General features: G+C 48.9%; 1 protein-coding gene across 2 annotated transcripts in view; it reads left to right on the top strand.

The window, feature by feature from the left end:
• The window catches only part of USF2 (upstream transcription factor 2, c-fos interacting), a 411291-nt gene that overhangs the window by 100237 nt on the left and 290569 nt on the right, over nucleotides 1-20485 (top strand). Inside the window, exon 4 of one of the 2 annotated variants that reach the window (XM_069604824.1) lies at nucleotides 4668-4787. In XM_069604824.1, coding sequence (XP_069460925.1) covers nucleotides 4668-4787 — 120 coding nt within the window. Of the gene's footprint in view, nucleotides 1-4667; nucleotides 4791-20485 lie in introns of both variants that reach the window. The other variant, XM_069604823.1, reaches the window with a different exon arrangement.

The raw sequence follows: 20485 nt of genomic DNA, 5'->3' as shown, positions 1-20485 counted from the left end.
TGGTGGCAGTCGTTTTACAACAAACTGCCCTGATTTTTCCCGACCGCGGACACGGCTAGCTAGCTAAAAATCGCAGGAGCCATGTTTTTCAAGATGGAGCCCTTAAGCCCCTTTGTTTAAACGGGTCCTGGTCTTCTTTTTCGCCCTTTGTTTTAGGAAAGGTCCTTATAGTGTTTGTCTCTGCGCGCCAAACCAGGTTTGGTCCCTTTGTTTCTATGCCTTTGGCGGGCTTCAGGACTAAAGATCGCCTTTGGCGTCTGAGTGTATGGGCTGGGCAGGAAGTGAGGGAGGTGCCCGAAACTCCCTGTGCTTCGTCTCCTAGGAGAACCAAATGCACTCTGTCATGATTGGCTGGCTGTCCGGCAAGGACAGCCACCCTGCTGGGTGACTGACCGCTATGCTGGAATGAAAGGGAGAAAACTGTTTAAAAGGAGAGCGTCTTGGCTTGGAAGGCAGAGCTGACCATTGTAACGAAAAAAAACGAAGAGGAGCTGGAAGAGGACGGCTACTGCAACTCCTGGACCGTTAGTTTGCACGGTGAAGCCCTGCTGCAGGTCCAATTTGTCAAGTTCATCTCAACGGAGAAGCCCCCACGAGGACGACTTCTTCCTTTTGAGTTGGTGAGACCAGTCAACTCCTAAGCCACCTGGATACGATTCTCAGAGCTGGTTAGGATTAACCAGGGGGAAGGACATCAGCTTGTGTGCTTGACAGCTACTCGAACTGAAGATCTTCCATTTTACCAGCTTGTTTGACCAGTCCCCGTGCAGTGCAGGAGTCCCCCGACGTCCTCCCTCTTGTCCCCATGACTGAGGCTCAGGAAAGGTGAGATCTGGAGGAACTGTAGGATCCAACGTCTTCAGATGCATCTTTTCTTCATATTAAGGTACTGTGCCAACTCGATTAAGAGAACTTACCTCTCGTGGTGAAAGTTCGTCAAACTTTCCCAACTTGCAGACCTAATCAGCTTGTGACCCAGAATATGATTCTTTTTCGTACAAACTACTTCTGAGAACTTTACCATTTACTACAAGAACTGCTCTTTCCTATCCAAGACACTAGCCCATTGACTTTGGCCTAGGCCTATTTAACTGAATCGAATACTCTAGTGAACTGAAACTGTTTGCACTGCCTAGAAAAGTATTTGTGATCTATTTTATTAACTTGTGCCTTTTTGCTCCTATTGAAAGTAACTGAAATGCCATTTTGCTCCGATTTCAGGGGAGCCTAATTTACTTGGAAACTTATTGCTTTGGTATTGAAGGGTATTTGTGTATGATATTAAGTTGCCTCCTTCTAGTGAATGTTTTCTAAATGACTGTGTAGTAAATCAATAAGTGTTTTACCAAGAAACCTTGAGTGGAAGTGTCTACTTGAACCACTGTGATTGTAAGACATCTGCGTAACATCCTTTTACTGCTCACATTCCCTCTTATGATGAGCCTGGCTGCTCAGCTGGCTACCAAAAACTGTCTCGTACAGACTTATACCAAAGGTCGGTTTAGCTTACACCTGTAGTCCTAATTGTATGTGGTGGTCCCATAGGGTGCTGCATGCAATTCTGCCTAACAATGAGCATGTGAATCCATGCCAGACCCATGCTGGAGAACAACAGTTACAGTTAAGTAACTTGTTCCTTACTCCACAATAGTTAAGTTCACTTAGACTGTACAGTACCTTTGGTTAGAAGAAATGGTTCTAGTTGGCTTCTGTTCCTGTGTGGCTCTGCAGATCCTTGTGTTCCTGTTCCTCAGTCGTGGGGACAAGAGAGAGGACTTCTGGGGACTCCTGCAACACAACGGGACGTTCGGTGACTCAAAAGCGCAAACTTCTATTCAGCGGCACTTCGCGGTTTCAGCTCCTCGCGTCTCAGCCAATAGCACCACCGCAGAGACTCAGATACCACTTTGGACTTTACTTGCATCTGGGGGTCCAGCACTCTGAGGTGGCTCAGGCTTGGTCCGTCCTGCTTACTAGGAGTCTGGAGGATCTTCAGCAGCTCAGGTTCGACTTAAAAGAGAGGCACTCCAATCTGGTGTTCCTCTCCCTGCTACTTCGGTTCCTGCAGCAGCAAGGAAGTAGAGCCAGCTCCAAGAAGATGTCCAGGTGACTTACTTTGGAGTTTATTGGTCCCACCAACTCAAGGGGAGAAGTCTTTCTTGCAAGGCTTCTCTAGTCGAGGCGAATTCAGAGTTTCAGTACTGGTTTGCCCGGTGAAGTCCTGCTACAGTGCTGAAGCTCCAAATTTCGAATCGACTAGATAAGCCCAGAAAGGGTGACGTCTTCCATGGGTTAGTGGGACCCACTGACCCCCAAGACTAACTTGACTGGAACCCCTCTCCCTGCTGGCTGTACTTCTTTGCTGCTGCTGGAACAGAGTGCCAGGGGAAGGGAACACCAGAATCGAGTTAGTTTTTAAGTCGGACCAAAGCTCCAGGAAGATCCTCTGGACTCACTCGAAGTAGGACTATCCAAGCCTGAGCCAACTGAGTGCTGGACCCCAGAAGCAAGGAGAGCTCATAAGGTGTCTGAGAACCGTGGTGGTGCTTTTTGCGAGTAGCTGAAACCGCAAAGTGCTGCTGATCTGAAGTGTGCCCATTGCTGCCGCCAACCCTTAAACCGTAGTGCATGAGTCCCCAGACGTCCTCCCTCTTGTCCCCACGACTGAGGCACATGAACAGCAGGATGTGCAGGACTACAACAGGAACAGAAGATCGATAGAACCTTTTCTTCAGACTAAAGTCACTGTGTAACTGGGGGTACTTGCCTCTTGTTGTGCGTAGTCTGCTTGCTCTCACTGGAGACTTGCATTTGCTACCCTTTGCTGAGTTGTTTGCATCTTTGCTCTTCAAAAGCCTCCCAGCTTGTGGCCCAACAGTGATTCCTTTTTTTTTTTCTCAAAACTCTCTTTAACATTGTACAAGACTTTTGTGCCATCTTCAAGAAGTGCCTCAGCTCCCCTAGACTTTGCACAATTGACATTGGCGGTCCTGGCTCTCTGACTCTTCTTACCCTCTGACTTTGTGTTGATCTGTCGCTCCAAAAAGTCATACATACATACTTACTTATTTAGCTGGGAAAGGATTAACTGATGTTTCACTGGGGGATTGAAAAGTGCTTAAGTGTTTGAGAAACTTGTTAACCTTTGTTTCCTTCCCTAACCTATGACCTGTTCCACAACCTCTGTGTTGCCTAAAGTGTAAAAAGTGATCTATCAATGTCCACATTGTCCTAGCAATTGAAGTCACCTCGGGGTGTAGGAAATGTGTGTGTCCGACATCCCAATAGGGGATCTACTTAACTGAAACTGGAGGAGTGTATTTTTTAAGTGTATTTTATTGATGCATGTTGCCCCTTTCCAAAGAAGGCTTATTTTAAAACGGACTTAAATTATATTCAATTATTTAATTAAAAAAACCTTGAATATAAGAGTTATTTGAAGACCTGTCACTGTGAATCTGTTACACCTCTACAGCTCACGTTGACCCCTCTTGAGATAAGCCTGGCTGCTCAGTCACTCTACCAACTTGTGTAGTGCAGGCCTATACCAAAGATTGGGTTACCTATTGCCAAGAGGACAAGGCTGGTGTCTCCCACAGGGTTGCTACATACAGTCGTGCCTAACATTGAGCTAAAGCAAAGGCCATGGCATTTCAAAGAAACATTCAATGTGAAGTGCAAACATTACTATATGGATGCCGCAGCCAGAACGGATACTAGATTTGGTCAGGCAGTTCTTTTTAGCCACCCAGACAGATTAATGCTTTGTAATCTCCCATAGGTATGGCGGAAAGGCCAAGGGATTGTAGGAGTAAGAAATGTACTCACCAAGTTGACTTCTGTTCTCCTAGTCCCCTTTCCTCCTACGCCTCTCACCCAAACCCCTACAAAGAGTGCCTTGTTTCCTGTCTAGCGGATTCAAGGACTGACCAGTGTTGCCGGGCCTGGCCACACCCATGCCTCAAGTTTTAAAATGGAAATTCATTTTGTGCTATGTAAAAGTGTTTTGGACCCGTCCCCAAGGATTTACACCCAAAGTATGGACGAAATGGGATTATCAACTAGGATTACAGAAGTCACTCCGATGAGTAACTTTTCTGTACTATTATGCGCCCGCTCCAGAATTGGATTATGCCTATACCCACAATATGGCCTCTGGGCACTTCTGTACCCACTTTTCCCTACACAGTACTTTCTAGTTTGTATGAACAGCCTATATTTTTAATTGTTCACTGTGTAAAACCTTATTTTTATTTTTTTTGGTATGATCTTTTTTGCATTGACATGTTCAACACTTAAGTCATGGCTGTTTTTCTGTAAGACATATTTAATTGTCCTCATCAGAAGCCACTAATATTGTTTTGCGTTTCACGTTTATAAATGTATTTAGAATTGCTACATTTGGCAAAAACCTTCTTTAAAAAGAATGTGTTGGTATTAATCCTTGCTGTTTGAATTTAGATTTTCATTTTTAATTTCACACATGCCGGGGAGAGAGTTTGATATAGGATATGGCATTTGTAACACGCCTATAGACAAGTGTTTCAAGCCGCAAGGAAGGAAGGTTTGTGGGAATGGGGTTATCAATGACTTCATGGTTAGGTGCATGCATGTTCAGTCTAACCCGTCATTGCACCAAGTTATTTTCTATGTTTTCCAATGCATAGGTGACATACAGAGTGGTCCAAGTGACCAATGATCAGCTGGATGGACATGGGGATGCATCGGGTGCAGTAAGCGTGGTCTCCACTGCAGCCTTTGGTGGAACGCAACAGGCAGTAGCACAGGTGGTAATTAAAGTGGTTTTATTTCTTCTCTTCCTCTTCTGCATTATGAAGGTTGTGTTGGGATTCTGTTGTAGCATGTTTCAATGCTTGGTACGTAATGATATTGTTGCTTTGGACAATCCTATCTGACTCAGCCTATATCCTCATCGTCCAATTGCCTCTTCAGTCTAATTCATCAGTAAATCTGAGTTGTCCTCCTTTTTGTTCCTCTCCCAACCTAATGGTGATTTCTGTCTCTTCAAAGCTTTATTATTGTGTTGTAATATTCATTTCTTTTGCTTATGAATCTGCTTAGAATCGCATGCTGTGCATATAGTCCGACACCTAGTGATATTCGCAGAGTATTGCATCTTGTCTTTCGAGGATCGAAAGGGGACGTCCACATGGGCGTGCCTGTAACACTACCCCTAACGGGACGTTTGGTGTACCCAGAATCCATCACGCGTCGAGGTCCCTCAGGTTGTTTTTCTGCCCAGCTAGTTGGTCGCCTTATGCAGAGCTCTTACAAATTGCAAATAAAATCTTGATCCACGACCTGCGGTCGTGTGTGTGTGTTTTTATATAATTTGAGGCTTGTGGAATCTGCGTAGATCGCATGCTGTGCATAGGCCGACATCTAGTGGAAGCTGCAGAGTATTAGTTTGTTTTTCGAAACTTGAAAATGGGTGTCGACACAGGGCGTGCCAGTAATACTATCCCTAGTGTGACGTCCACTGTACCCATGATCTCTCACGCGTGTAGGACCCTCAGATTGTTTTTTTCCGCCATACTTGTCGGAAGCATTGCGTGGAGTTCCCTGGCTTTGAGCCATTTTGCAAAAAATCAATATTAATTTCCCCGTTCTTTCACTCCCACATCGAAGATCGATGCCGGTCCGAAGAACAAACAACCGTCGAGAGCTGCACGACGGACTTTGGGCCTCGGAAGACCCCTGGCCTCGGTCCTGCAAGTAGGGAGAGTGGGGGGGGGGTGGAAACATACTCTACACTCTTTATTTTCCTACACACACTAGCCCGCTGCCATACGGTGACATATGGAGAGTACTCCATTAAACATTTTTTGCCCCAAGTGCAACCGCAAGTACCCTTGGGTTGACAAAAACGCCACCTGTTATCTCTGCTTGCCGAGGGACCACACCGAAGCTAACTGCAGAGCGTGTAAGCTTTTTAAAGCAAAACCACTCAAGGACCGCTTCACTAAACGTTGGGCCCACCACACCACACCAGGCAGCTCGAGGCCATGGAAGCGGTGGGTGCCTTCAGTGATGGCAGCGACGCCGCCTTTTCGGACGGCGAGGGTACAGGGGTGTCGAAAGAGACCCAAGCGCTAGTCCCCGACCTCGGAGGATTGTCCGGCAGGGCAGTTATGGGGAACACACCCAGCGACACGAGCGCTACCCAATCTTCTACACCTAGAACACTAAGGCCAACCGAGACTCCCTAAAGTAATGGAGGTACGTTCGTCAGAAGATGAATCCGACCTCCATCCCCAAGCCGCACACCAAGTCGGCTCAGGCAGTTTGTTCGGCGTCTACCTCCGAGTCCCGACGTGCGCACTCAAAAGAGAGAGTACCCCCGAATCTCGACGCCAGGCGTCGAAAGATTCCGAAAAGGCCAAACTGTCAGGGAAACACTCTTCCACTCACGGGAAAGGGGACAAACAGCAGAAAGTCTACAATATTCACAGGTTGTCAGATAAGGACAAATCTAAGACCCCTGTCCCTGTCACTACACCCAGGCTCACCCCTCCCACTCCTTATGATATGGGATTAGAAGATGAACCTCAACAGGAGGTTGTCGTCCCCAGTTCCAGAGAATGGAGCACTGAGGACATAGACAAGGTGATGGGAGAATGTCTCCCTTAGCTAATTTTTATGAAAAAATCCACAGCATTTTCTTAGCTATACCCCTGACAATGCTACTCCTTCAGGATCCAAGGACCCTCAGCCTCTTAATAGTAGATCTCGGCTTGATACTCCAGCTCAGGGACTGTCTTCAGACCCTTACTATATTCAGCCTTACCAACAGTATGATGATGACCCAGACTTACTGGTGCTGGACGACCAAACTGGGATAGAGTATTATGGAGATGACGAGGGCCAGGATGAGTAGGAGGAAGACAATGCGGAAGTCTACAATATGGGCTTCCCGGTTAGCAAGGAACCACAGGTTACTGACTCACCTATAGATAACCAGCCCCTTCTAAATCAGGTCTTGGCTAAAGCTGCAGAGCACTTCCACATAGATATTCAGGGGGTGCATGAAGAGAGTGACTTTTCAGAGGAGCTAGTGGGGGACAAAAGACCCATTGCTCAAGCCATTCCTATTCTCAAATCAATCCAGCATAGAATTGATCTTTCCCTTCTCACTCCCAATCTCACCAAAGCTGTGAACCCCAGAATTGAGAAGATGTTCAGGGCCGCCCAGTCAGACCCTCTTTACATAAGGGGTCAACTGAAGCCTGACTCCTTGGCAATCACTAAGACCAAAAAAAGAGTGGAGACACCTCTATCATCTGAGGCTCCCCCAGACAAGCAAAGCAAAAGAATCTATGGGTTAGGAAGGAAGGTAGCCTCCGCTTACCAGGCAAGGATCGCCAACACCACCGCTCTGCTGGCAACCTATAATTGCCACCAGTGGGAGAAGGTAGCTGCTCTCATCGACTCCGCACCGGAACCACTAAAGGGTCAGTTGGCCCAGATTGCGTCGGAGGGTAGAGCCGTGTACGGTTGCATTCTGAAGACAACCTTTGGCGCCGCAGATAATGCAGGCCAGCTCATAGCAGAGAGCACTGTAATTAAAAGGCACACTTGGCTAAGACAGTCGGGGTTTAAACCAGAGACCCAGGCAACCCTTATTGACATGTCGGTGGAACCGAATGTCTTGTTTGGCAAAGCGGTAGAGGACGCACTGAAAACTGCCAAAGACGAGTATGATACTCTAAAGTCCCTGGGACAATTGACGAATAAGCCCACTAATCAAAGAGGGAATAGTAATTTTCGTCGCTCACACGGCCAAAATTCCCACAGGGGCTCCAGTGGACAGGGACAGGGTACATCCTGGGGTGGCAACCAAAGTTACGGCAGAGGTAACAAGAGGGGCCGTGGTAGAGGTAGAGGCAGCCCTGGCAGAGGCGGTAAGCGTCCCGCAAAGCAGTGACGTACCGCTCAGGGTCCCTTCCCCCGCATCCCCAGCAGGGGGCGGGGGGCGAATTTCCAACTTCACCCAAGCATGGGAAGGGATCACATCGGACAGATGGGTGCTGTCCACAGTGTCCGCAGGATACTGCATCGAACTGCTAGAGTGCCCCCGCAACCACCCTCCACGACAAGACTCATTCACTGGACCACCAGAAGATCCTCCTCGAGGAAATCGTCAATCTTCTCGCAAAGGACACGATAGAACTCGTCCCGGCCAACCAGGTAAACAAGGGTATCTATTCAACTTACTTCCTTGTGCCAAAAAAAGATTTGACAATGCGCCCAGTATTAGACTTACGCCCTGTAGTATGTCAAGCCCCAAAAATTTCGCATGACTACTCTCCAAGAAGTAATCCCCCCTCCCTTTCCATGTTCCAGCGCACCGAAGGTGCTTGCACTTCAGGGTGGACAGTCCGCACTACCAGTTCAAGGTGCTGCCCTTCGGTATAGCCTCGGCTCCAAGGGTGTTCACCAAGGTACTGTCGGTGGCGGCGGCACACCTACGCAGGGAGGCAATCCCAGTGTACCCTTACCTGGACGACTGGCTCATCACGGGGGAGATCCCAGTAATTTGCAGATCAAACATCCAAAGAACGATCAACCTCCTCTTCGAATTGGGTTTCTCTATCAACGAGAAAAAATAAAGCCTGGTGCCAAGCAGTTCCTAGGAGCTGTACTAAACACTCAAGAGGGCTTGGCCTTTCCATCGGAGGAAAGAATTCGGAATCTACTACTGCAAATTCCTCTATCGGCCTGGTCGCCAGATAAGGGTGCGTAAAGCAATGCGTTTGCTAGGCATGATGGCGTCATGTATTTATCTGGTCCCCCACGCGCGCCTGCGCATGCGACCCATGCAAGAATGGTTGGCGAAACAGTGGTCTCAGGCAAGTGGTCAGTGGGACGATCTAGTGGTTGTTTCGCCAACACTTGTACAAAGTCTTCACTGGTGGACAAGAGAGAACCTGTCAAAGGGGAAACCCTTTTACGATCTGGAGGTACAAGCTGTAGTCACTACAGACGTGTCCCTGTCGGGGTAGGGAGCACACCTCCTCCACCACACAGCTCAGGGTCTCTGGTCTCACACAGTGGCCAAGAATCATATCAATCTGCTAGAACTCCTGGCAGTCTTCAGAGCGCTTCGTGCGTTCGAACCCCACCTGTTGAACCTGTCAGTACAGATCCTAACAGACAGTATAACAGCGTTGTTTTACATAAACAAACAGGGAGTCCTTTGCCCAAATCTGTCCAGGCTTGCCCAGAAAATTTGGACATGGGCACTCAGACGGAACATTTACCTGTCATCTCAACATGTTCCAGGGGATCTCAATTCACTAGCAGAGATCCCCTCCCAGAAGAACACAAATGGTTTCTACACAGAGAAGTCGTAGAAGACATCTTCGCACAGTGGGGTTTCCCCACTATAGACCTATTCGCCACAAGCGAAAAGAGCCAATGCCCAGGATTCGCATCCAGGTTCCCTCAGCTAGACTCCAAGGGGAACGCCCTGTGGATGAACTGGTCAGGGATGTTTGCCTACGCTTTTCCACCAACCCCTCTCATGAGGAAGGTGGTCAACAAGCTGCGCAGGGAATCGATGACACTCGTCCTAGTTGCTCCATGTGGGCGAGGCAACCGTGGTTCCCACACCTACGCAGACTAGCAGTGTGCGAACCCATCAGACTCCCGTGCTGGCACAACCTACTATCCAGGACCAAGGTCAAACGGTGCATCCTCAACCCAGCTCAATGAACCTGACAGCATGGCTCCTGAAGTCATAGAGTTTGGGCATCTCAACTTACCACAGAGGTGCATGGACATCCTAAAGGAATCTAGGAAACCAAACACGAGGCACTGTTATTTTGATAAATGGAAGAGATTTGTTATCTGGTGCCAGAATAAGCAGATCAACCCGGTTGATTGCACTCCTTCCAATATTGTCACCTACATGCTCCACCTGCTGGATGCAGCGTTGGTATTTAACTCACTCAAGGTACACCTGGCGGTGCTGTCAGCCTACACCACCTCCCATAACAAGGTTTCGTGGTGGAAAGTACCAGTGGTTAAAGCCTTCTTGGAAGGAGTAAAGAGACTCCACCCTCCAATTTCTAACCCACCACCAGGATGGGACCTTAATGTGGTACTTGCTAAACTCATGGGCCCATCCTTTGAACCCATGAATAAAGCCAGTCTCAAACACCTGACCTATAAAACTGCCTCTTAGTAGCCATTACATCCGTAGGAAGGGTCAGTGAAATTCGGGCTCTGTCAGTGCAGGATCCTTTCTTTACTGTTCATAAGGATAAACTGGTTCTACGAACACACCCTAGGTTCTCACCCAAGTTAATTTCAAAATTCCACGTTAACCAGTCCATTGAACTTCCGGCTTTCTTCCAAGAACCCAAAAGCTCTGCTGAGGTGAAACTACACATTCTAGATGTGCGAAGAGCGGTCCTCTACTGTGTAGACAAGACCAGGTCGCTAAGAAAAACAGACCAACTGTTTGTCTCCGTGGCTACAGGCAGAGAGGGAGATCGCGTCTCTAAAGGTGCCATCTTGAAGTGGACAGTCAATTGTATCCAGTTATGTTACTCCCTTTCTGAAAGAACTCTGCGTTTTACGCAAAGAGCCCACTCTGCAAGAGGCACTGGGGCCACTCTGGCTTTCATTGCAAATGTACCCCTTGACACCATTTGCAAAGTAGCTCTTTGGAGCTCTATTTACACTTTTACTCAGCACTACTGCATTGACACTCATTCCAAGACAGATGCTCAAGTGGGAAAAGCAGTTCTAAGACACATGTTTGCTCATGACCCTTCTCACATCCCACCTCCTTCTTCTAACACTGCTCGCTTATGTATGCACACCATGTGATCTAAGCAGATTCCACAAGCCTCAGAAGGGATACATTACTCACTGTAATCGTATTTCTGATGCTTATATCTGCTTAGATTCACATGCACCCGCCCTTCCTCCCCTCTAAGAGAAGGCGCATGGATGCTGGTAGTCTTATCTAACTATCTGCTTGGTAATCTGTACTCGCACTACTCCTCATGCTACCTCATGTCAGAAAAAATACAATCTGAGGGTCCTACACGCGTGAGGGATCATGGGTACATTGGACCTCACACTAGGGATAGTATTACTGGCATGCCCTGTGTCGACGCCCATTTTCGAGTTTCAAAAAACAAACTGTAATACTCCGCAGCTTCCACTAGATGTGGCCCAGACAGTTCGAGAGAGGGGGGGGGGGGAGGTCATTTTGGGATGTATATGCCCCTCTTCTTACACTACTTTCGCCCAGCTGCCATAGTTCGTAGTTATGGACAAGACCCCATTTAAATTCTGCCCCAGTTCAATCGTAAATTCCTGTGGGTCGATAAGGATTTAGTCTGTAACTTGTGTCTCCCAAGAGACCACGTCAAGACGTTTTGTCGAAAGGGTAGGCTCTTGAAGCCCAAGACTTTAAAGGACCGCTATACAAAATGATGGGCCCTATATGCCAGAAAACTCGAGGCCATGGAGGTAGAAGACGATTTCTGTGATGGCAGCAAAGCCGCCGTTTCGGATGGCGAGGGTGACTGGGTGGCTCCGGCTACCCAAGTGCGGGCCTCCGACCCCAGAGGACAGGCCGCTGGCCATGTTGTGGGGACTACACCTGACGGCGGAAGCGCATCAAGACCACCCACCACTAAACACTTGTTAGGCAAAGTTTGAATGTAGTATCCTCTGGGACCACTACAGACAACTATGAATACAGGTGTAAGCAAAAAACAACCTTTGGTATAAGTCTGTACCACACAGTTTTGGTAGCGGGGCTGAGTAGCCAGGCATATCTCAATAGGGAATGTGAGCTGTAATGTTACACAGAGGTCTACAGTTACAGGTGTTCAAAAAAAAAAACTCTTACACTCCAGGTTTCTTGGTGAAATACTTATTAATTTATTAACCATTCAATTATAAAACATTCAATAGAAGGAGGCAATTATATACTACACATAAATACACTTCAATACTATTTCAGAAATACTTTTCAAGAGGAGTAAAAGGAAAAGATTATTAGAACATGAAAGGTTACAATATTCTTACAGTGCAAATATTTAGTGTTCACCAGTAGGGTCAGTTCAATTCAGTAGGCTAGGCCAAAGTCAATGGGCTAAAGTCTTGGATGGGACAAAGTAGTTCTGGTAGTTAAACTGAAAAGTCTCTGCAAAAGTTCTTAGGAATAGTTTGTAGCAAGAAGAAGAATTTGCTGGGTCACAAGGTTATTAGGCCTGCGAGTAGGGAAAGTTTCAAGCACTTTCACCGCAAGAGATAAGTACTCTGTCTGGTTTTACAGTATCTTTCAAATGAAGAAAGAGGCAGCTGATGACTCCTGTTCCTGGCAATTGCTGCAGATCTCGCTGCTCCTGGGCCTCAGTCGTGGGGACAAGAGGGAGGATGTTGGGACTCCTGCACTGCACTTGAACAGTCAAAAAGCTTGGCAAACTTCAATTCCGGTAGCTGTAAGTAAAGCACACAAACTGGTGTCCCTTTCCCTGGTTATTCGGTTTCTTGCAGCACTCTAAGGAAAATACAACCAGCTCCGAAATTGGTATCCAGGTGGCGTATCGTTGAGTTGATTGGGGGGCTTCTCTGTCGAGATGAACTTGGCAATTTCGGGCCTGCAGCAGGGCTTCACCGGGCAAACCAAAGGTCCAGGAGTTGCAGCAGCCGTCCTCTTCAAGCTCGTCTTCGGTTCTTTCGTTCCAGCGGTCGACTCTGCCTTCCAAGCCAAGAGACTTGCCTTTTATCAAGTTCTCTCCCATTCATTCCAGCCTAGCTTACACTCGGGCGCCAGAGGCGATCTTCACTCCTGAAGCCCGGCAAAGGAATAAAGGGACCAAACCTGGTTTGGTGCGCAGAGACAAACTCTAGAAGGACCTTTCCAAAAAGAAATGGCGAAAAAAAGACAAGGGCCTGTTTAAACAAAGGGGGCTCAGACGCCATCTTGAAAAACATGGCTCCCGCGATTTAACACTACCGGAGCTATGAAAAGTTCGGGGTCAGGAAAAATCACCAGCCATTCTGAGAGGAAAGGGTAGCATTTGACTGCTTTGAGTATCTAGACACAGGGGATATTAAGTAACCCCTCCAGCAGTCTAATGTAAGATAGGGTGTGCTGGGTCTAAGAATTAAAAAAGACTAGTAAAGTCAATTTCAAGGGGATTGGGTCCTCCAATGTAGTCCATATCTATGACAGTAATCACCACAGGTGTTCTGCTTTGGAAAATTTTCGGCTCCTGCGTCGATGACGTCGATACGCTGTCCTCGAGGGCCTCTGTCGAGCCGACGTCACTGGACCGTAGCCTCAGTTCTGTTTTTTCCGCTAACATGTTTGCTTCGCAGATCTCGGCGCGCCTCGGTTCTACTGAATCCTGTTCTTTCGGTTCTTCGAACCTGTTCGTTTGTGTATTACAATGTCTTTGGCTTCTTCCAACCTGCGGTCGGGTTTTAAGAAGTGTCTCGTTTGCGGGTCCAAGATGTTGTTGACGGACACGCACGATGCTTGCCTCTGGTGCCTCGGGGAGGACCACGATACTGATGATTGTCGACTGCCAGTCGCTTACATCGAAGGCCTTGCGGGAGCGTAAGAAGCAGCTGTCAGTGGGTAAGGTGGCCAAGCCCCAGAAGTTGCGATCCACTGGACTTTCGACGGACGATTCGAGGGGCGACTCTCCGCATCGTCGTCGTGAGTCCGGGGAGTCTCGGTCCAGGAGTCAGTCTCGCCATTCCTCTGCCTCTTCGAGGCACTCACGGAAGCCTCGAAGCGCCGTCACAGGTCGCCTTCCCAGTCCTCATCCGAGGACTCCGCCCGTCGGCAGGTTGCTTGTCCCAACAAGCATTCCACTCCTGCAGAATGGGATTCGTTCTGGCAGGAGATGATGGCAATTTTTCAGTCGCAGGGCTCCGTTCTGTCCGCGCCGTCGGAAGACGCCGGCCGTGACCGTGCTAGAGACGTCACTCGTACGCCTTCGGGCTCGAGCGGTCGTCGCGACCACCGGGCGCCTTCGAGGTCCCACTCGGACAAGGCTGGTCGCTCTAGGCATGCCCGTTCCAGGTCCTAGACGCCCTCGATACCGTCGGAGCCTGTGATGTCTTTGAGGAAGACATCGACGCCTACGGTGCCGAGGTCGTCGAGGGACTCTCTCGAGGGTCTGCCTCCGAGGAAGCCATGGGCGCCATCGGCGCCCATGCTGTCGAAGGACATGCTCGGGGCTCCGCCCTCGAGGACTGTGTCAAAGTTGTCTGCGCCACGCTCGACAGCGATTCCGTCGACGCCTTTTGAGGCTGCCTTGTCGGAGGTACCCCGTGGCACGGTGGAACCCCCCCAGAAAGGCTCTTTTTCTGTGCCCTCCTTCCAACCTCTGGATTATATTTCTGAGGGGGATGAGGGGTCTGAGGAAGGTATGGTACCTGAGGAGGTGCCTGATGAGATTTTGTCTGGTCATAGCCAGATTGAAGACCTGCGTCAGTCGCTGCACGACGCCAGTGGTCTGGACACCTCTCTGGAGGTGAAGATCTGTAGGCCTGAGTCTGGCACCCATGCCAAGTCCTCGTACCGGCGCCTTATGTCGAGGGTCACAGAATACTTGGGGTGGTCTGTGCCACCTGTGGATTTTCTGCAGGATGACCTGACGGACATCCTCGACCAAGGTCCTCCAACTGAACCGGTACTGCCTTTCCATATGGCTTTGCAAAGAAGGGTGATGGCGGCTTGGACTGCCCCGGAGAGTCTCCCGGCATTGAGCAAATCTTTGCCGCGAAAATACCTCCCAGCCAGTAGCGACCCCTGTTACTTGACCACGCACCCCACTTCGGAGAGTTTGGTGGTGCAGGCGGCTACGGCCCCAGCAAAGCAGGCGTCGTACCCTACCATCCCTCCTGATAGGGACGACAAGCGTTCTGATGGGTGGGCGAAGAAAGGGGGGTATGGCTTTACAGGCAGCCAACTCCATGTGTGCCTTGTCACGTTTCACGCACTCTGTGGAACTGTATTTCATTGGCGGCTGAACATATTCCCGAAGGGGAAGAACGGGATGGTTTCTTGCTATTGTACAGGATGGCAAGGATGCTATGTGTGAGTCCGTTCAGGCGGGTCTGGACATTGCGGATTGTGTCAGCCGGTCCATGGCGGCAAACACTGTAACACGCATGTTTGCGGAAGTCGGGGTTTGCTCCTGATGTGCAAGCTCGGCTCCTCAACCTGCCCTTTGATGGTGAACATCTTTTTGGCAGCAAGGCTGACGAGAGCCTTGAGAGGTTGCAGACCTCAAAAGCTGCAGCAAAGTCATTGAGCGCTGCAGTTCGCCAACCCCCGCCTTTTCGTCCTAGGGGACAGCAATGGAGGGGAGGTTCCTTTCGATATTATTCATCATTTAGTAAATCAAAAGGAGCTGCAAGTCAAAGGGGCCACCGTAGGAGTGCCAGAGATGGGAAACGGGGTACTTGAGGTGCCAAGGTCGCTCGGCAGTTGCCTCTTTGCCCTCAGGCACTGCCGCAGCCACTTCAGCCTCAGTCATGAGGCCATGTCCCATGGTTCGCCGGTTGGGGGAAGGCTGGCGTAGCGTCTTGTAGAGTGGCGTGCCATTACTTCATATGTGTGGGTTCTGGAGATCATAGCCCACGGCTACTGTCTTCTTTTCCGGCAGAGGCCTCACGACAATCCACCAGGGAGTGTCTCTTTGAAGTGTCCGGATCCTTCAAAGGTATAGGTCTCCATCTCCCTCGTCCTCTGATTCCTCTGCAGATGTTATCAGGTGCCCAACCAAGACTGATTCTCCCAAAGAATGGGATGATTTCAAGAAAGCAATACTGCGAATCTTTGAGAATGTGGCCTTAACCCCTCCCCCCCCCCACAACACCCTGAGGGATTCACTTGGGGAGGTCTAAGACTACTATGGCAAGGCCAACTACCAAGTCAGCAAGTCGCCCTCGATCCAACAAAAAAATCATCCAGGGTATCGCCTCGAGAATGAAGTATCGCACTGATAACTCAAAGAGCAAATCGAAGGCAACGTCGAGTAAATCGGTGCTTCTGTCAAAACCGTTGTCGACGGCTTCGACACTCGTAGATAGTTCCATAGACGCCATTACCACAAGCGTCATCAACGCCATTGGCAACGACTGCGTCGACACCTTTGGCGGTCACTTCGACCATTCCAAGGCCTCTGCCCTTGCCAAACAAGGATTTTCTTCCTGCGCCCAGGAAAGACTCAAGTATAAGGCCTCAATTTATGAGGAAGATCAAGCCTCGGAGGAGGAATGTTCTCCTTTCGGTGTGAGGTATGGCGCAAAATTTCTTCCTGAAGAACTTGCTGATCAGGAGTCCAAAATTACCTATCTTTATGACTGCCTTCAGTCAGTTAGTAGCATAGACACTTTGCCAGAGCTCACATTTGGTAAGCCTGATCCAACTGAGCATGCAGATTCTGCATACAGAAGCCTCATGAAGGGAGTTATTGAATGCATGGGCTGGAGCAGGGGCTCTCTGACCTACGAACAGAATGACATGACGGATATACTGAGCCAAGGCCCTCTCAAAAACCTGGTGTTACCCTTTCATGCAACTCTGCAGAAAAGAGTTTTGGCAAACTGGTATACTCCAGAATCTGGACCAGCTATAAATAAAACCTTTGCCAGAAAATCTAGACCTTCCAGTATTGATCCAGATTACTTAACAAAACATCCTACAGCGAAAGCCTGGTGGTTCAGGCAGCCACATCAGCCAGGCAGTCGGCCTATCCATCTATTCCTCCGGATAGACAAGCGGGTGGACGTCTGGGCACGTAAGTACTTTTCTTTGGGGGGTATGTCCTTGAAATCTGCTAATGTTACCTGCTCCCTTTCGAGGTTTACTTTCACCCTGTGGAACTGCATTAGTATGGCAGGTGAACACATTCCGGAAGGCGAGGAGTGAGACGGTTTCCTGGCTATTGTGAAGGATGGGAAGGAGGCAATGGGGGAGTGTCTCCAGTCAGGACTGGACACTGCTGACAACATCAACAGGTCCATGGTCCTAGCACTGTGTTATGCAGGTTTTCATTGCTAAAAAAAATCTTGCTTTGCACCAGATGTGCAGGCCAGGTTACTCAATATGCCCTTTGACGGCTTGAGGTTGTTCGACAGCAAGGCGGATGAGAGCCTGGAGAAGCTGCAGACCTCTAAGGCGGTGGCTAAATCACTTAGCGCCTAACATCAGCAATACCCTTACGCAGGCTCATCTTCCTGGAGGGGTTGTCTTTTTCGTTTCTATTTCTCATTTGGAAGGGGAAGCGGACAGGCTGTACAAAGGGGAGAAAAAAAAGATTCCCTCGTGGTGGACGAGAAAAAGGTGCTAGATCAGCCCCAGCAAAGGTACCTTCAGCTGCTACTGCAGTTGCCTCTAAGCCACTCTGAGGCCTTGACCCACAAGACCCTGGTGGGAGGCAGAATCTCTCTGCATCTGAACGAATGGCGGGGCATTACTTCAGATGCATGGGCACTGGAAACAGTAGCCCAGGGTTACTGCCTTCCCTTTTCAAGGAAGGCCTCTGGATCATGCACCGAGATCCAACTCTGTCAAAATTCCAGATCCGCTCCTTGTGCAGGAAATATTAATCCTCTTAGAGAAAGGTGCAATAGAACATGTACCTGTAGCAGAGGAGAACAAGGGTTGGTACTCCTCTTATTTTCCCATTCCCACGCAGGACGGAGGATTGAGAGCCAGTTTGGATTTAAGAAACTTGAACAAGTTCCTCAGGAAGGACAAGTTCAAGATAACCCTTTCTCAGATCCTTCAGGCTCTCCAACTCCAAGACTTGTTGTTATTATTGGACCTTCAGGATGCTTACTTTCATGTGCCAATCCATCTCTAGCACAGACAGTACCTGAGGTTCGCGGTTTGTGGTTTTCATTATCAGTTTCAGGCTCTGCCATTCAGGCTGACCTGCCCGAGGGTTTTCACCAAACTGATGGCGGTAGTGGCAGCGAATCTCAGGAGAGGGGGGGGATGCACATCTAACCCTACCTGGACGATTGGTTGATCAGGGCACGTTCTCCCGAACAGGCCCTGGAACCTCTCAGCATCACCTGTCACTCCCTACACGGACTGTGCTTCGCCCTCATTTTCAAGAAGTCCCGTATGATACCATTCCAAGGACTCCAGTTCAACGGAGCGATCTTGGTCACTTCCTCAGGCTGGCCTCCCGAGGTGAGAGCTCAACACATTCTGCAGGTGGTAACAAAATTCCAAAATGCCCAGCGTCCACCGCCTAAGATTTTCTGAGGTTGCTCGGCCTCATGGCATCCTGCATTTTTCTGGTGCCAGAGGCCCGATTGCGAATGAGGTCCCTTCAATGGGCCCTCAGAACTCGGTGGTCCCAGTTTTCGGGTAATATGTCAGATCTTGTGCAAGTTCGGAGCAGAGTTGTTCAAGACCTTCTATGGTGGGCGTGCAAGGACGGTATTCTCAAGGAAGAATCTTTTTGGCAGCCATGGCCGGAGAAAACGGGGTGGGGAGCCCACACCAACAATTTTGCAATCGGTGGTCGTTAGTCTCCATCCGAGTTAAAACTACACATCAACCTTTTGGAGCTGAGGGCAATCAGTCTAGCGCTGAAGGCCTTTCTGCCCTCTGTACGGGGAAAGAATGTCCTGATGCCGGACAACACAGTGGCCATGTACTACCTCAACAAAAGAGTTGGTGTAGGGTCACTACCACTGTGCAGAGAGGCAATGCAGCTCTGGTTCTGGGCAATACAAGAAGAAATCTCTATCAGCAGTTCACCTAGCCAGAAAGAAGAACGCAGCGGCGGACACTCTGAGCAGGCAGAGCACAGTTTCCCACAAGGGGAACTATCTCAGGAAGTCCTTCTGGAGATCTTCACCCTCTGGGCAACCCACGCAAGTGGATCTGTTTGTGACCGAGGTGAATCGGAATTGTGAACAGTATTGCTCAAGGGAATTTCCTCCGAGAGGAGCTCTAGGGGACACGTTTGTAGTGGACTGGAAATGTCCACTCCTGTACGCGTTTCCTCCAGTCCCCGTCATTCCTCATGTGATCAGGAGGTTGAGAAAGTTTGTGAAATCCATTATCCTTATTGCTTGGGATTGGACCAAGAGGACGTGGTACGCGGACCTTCTGGACATGTCCATCTGCCCTCCAATACGTCTTCCACAAAAACAGGATCTTCTCTCTCAAGAGGAAGGTTGGGTTCTCCATCCAGAGGTCAAGACACTCAGCCTTCACGCATGGTTTCTGAGAGGCTGAGCTACAAGGATTGGGACCGCCCCAACGACGTAATGGAGATTTTGCTTTTGGCCAGAAGGCCAGCAACCAAATCCTTGTATCGGTGTCGTTTGAATAAATTCAGTAACTGGTGCAAGGACAAGAATGTGGATCCATTATTATGTGGCACACCTATGGTGCTTTCTTTCCAGTTACATTTAGGCAATCTGGGCCTCCAGATTGGAACGATAAAAGGATACCTGGCTGCGCTTTTTATCTTTAAGCGCTCCTCTGAAGAGGTCTTGTATTTCAAGATAACTTTTTAATTGTGCAATTTCTAAAGGGTCTCACTAACGTGCACCCACCAGTCCCTTTTCATGTCCCTGTTTGAGATTTGAATTTGGTATTGAAATTTCTCACATTTATTCCATTCGAACCATTGCATTCATTCCTCTGAGACTGCTCACATTAAAAGACATGCATTACTCACCGTAATAGCATTTCTGATGATTGTATCTGCTTAGATTCACATGCTGTGCATATGGTCCGACATTCCGTTGTAACCCCAGAGTATTGCATCTAGTCTTTCGGGGTCCGAAAGGGGACGTCGGGATAGGCGTGTCTGTAACACTGTCCCTATCGTGACGTGTAGTGTAGCCAAAAACCCTCACGCGCTGAGGTCCCTCCGATTGTATTTCTTCTGCCAGGAGGGAGCCCAGGCTATTGTGAGTGAATAAATGAAGAGAGCAAGTAGCAAGACTTCTGTTCCTTCCATCCGAGTGGGGAGGCAGGATGGGCGCATGTGAATCTAAGCAGAATCATCAGAAATGCTATTACGGTGAGTAATGCGTGTCTTCTGATGCTTGTTAATCTGCATAGAATCACATGCTGTGCATAGACTAGTGAGCAGTACCCGGAGTTGGAGGTGGGTTGTGAGAAGGAACAGTAGTGAAAAGATGTCTTAATGCTGCTTGTCCCGTCTGAAAATCAGCTCTAGAATTAGTGTCTAGGCAATAGTGTTTTGTAAAGGTGCGTACAGAACTCCAGGTTGCCGCTTTGCAATGGACTCGAGGGGATCATTTGCAATTAATGCTATGGAAGCCCCAGTGCCCCGAGTAGAGTGTGCTCTAGGCTTGAAGGGCATTTCTCTCTTAGCAAGAGTATAACATTGTGTGGTGCATGTGACAATTATCTTGAGATAGCTGATTTAGAGACAGGATCCCCTTTATCAGCTTCCACTGAAATGAAAAACTG

This window comes from Ambystoma mexicanum, chromosome 1p (genome assembly GCF_040938575.1).
Source record: "Ambystoma mexicanum isolate Mex_15411 chromosome 1p, UKY_AmexF1_1, whole genome shotgun sequence".
NCBI lineage: Eukaryota > Metazoa > Chordata > Amphibia > Caudata > Ambystomatidae > Ambystoma > Ambystoma mexicanum.
Note: the sequence above shows the minus strand (reverse complement) of the source record. Positions and strands in the feature narration are given on the sequence as shown.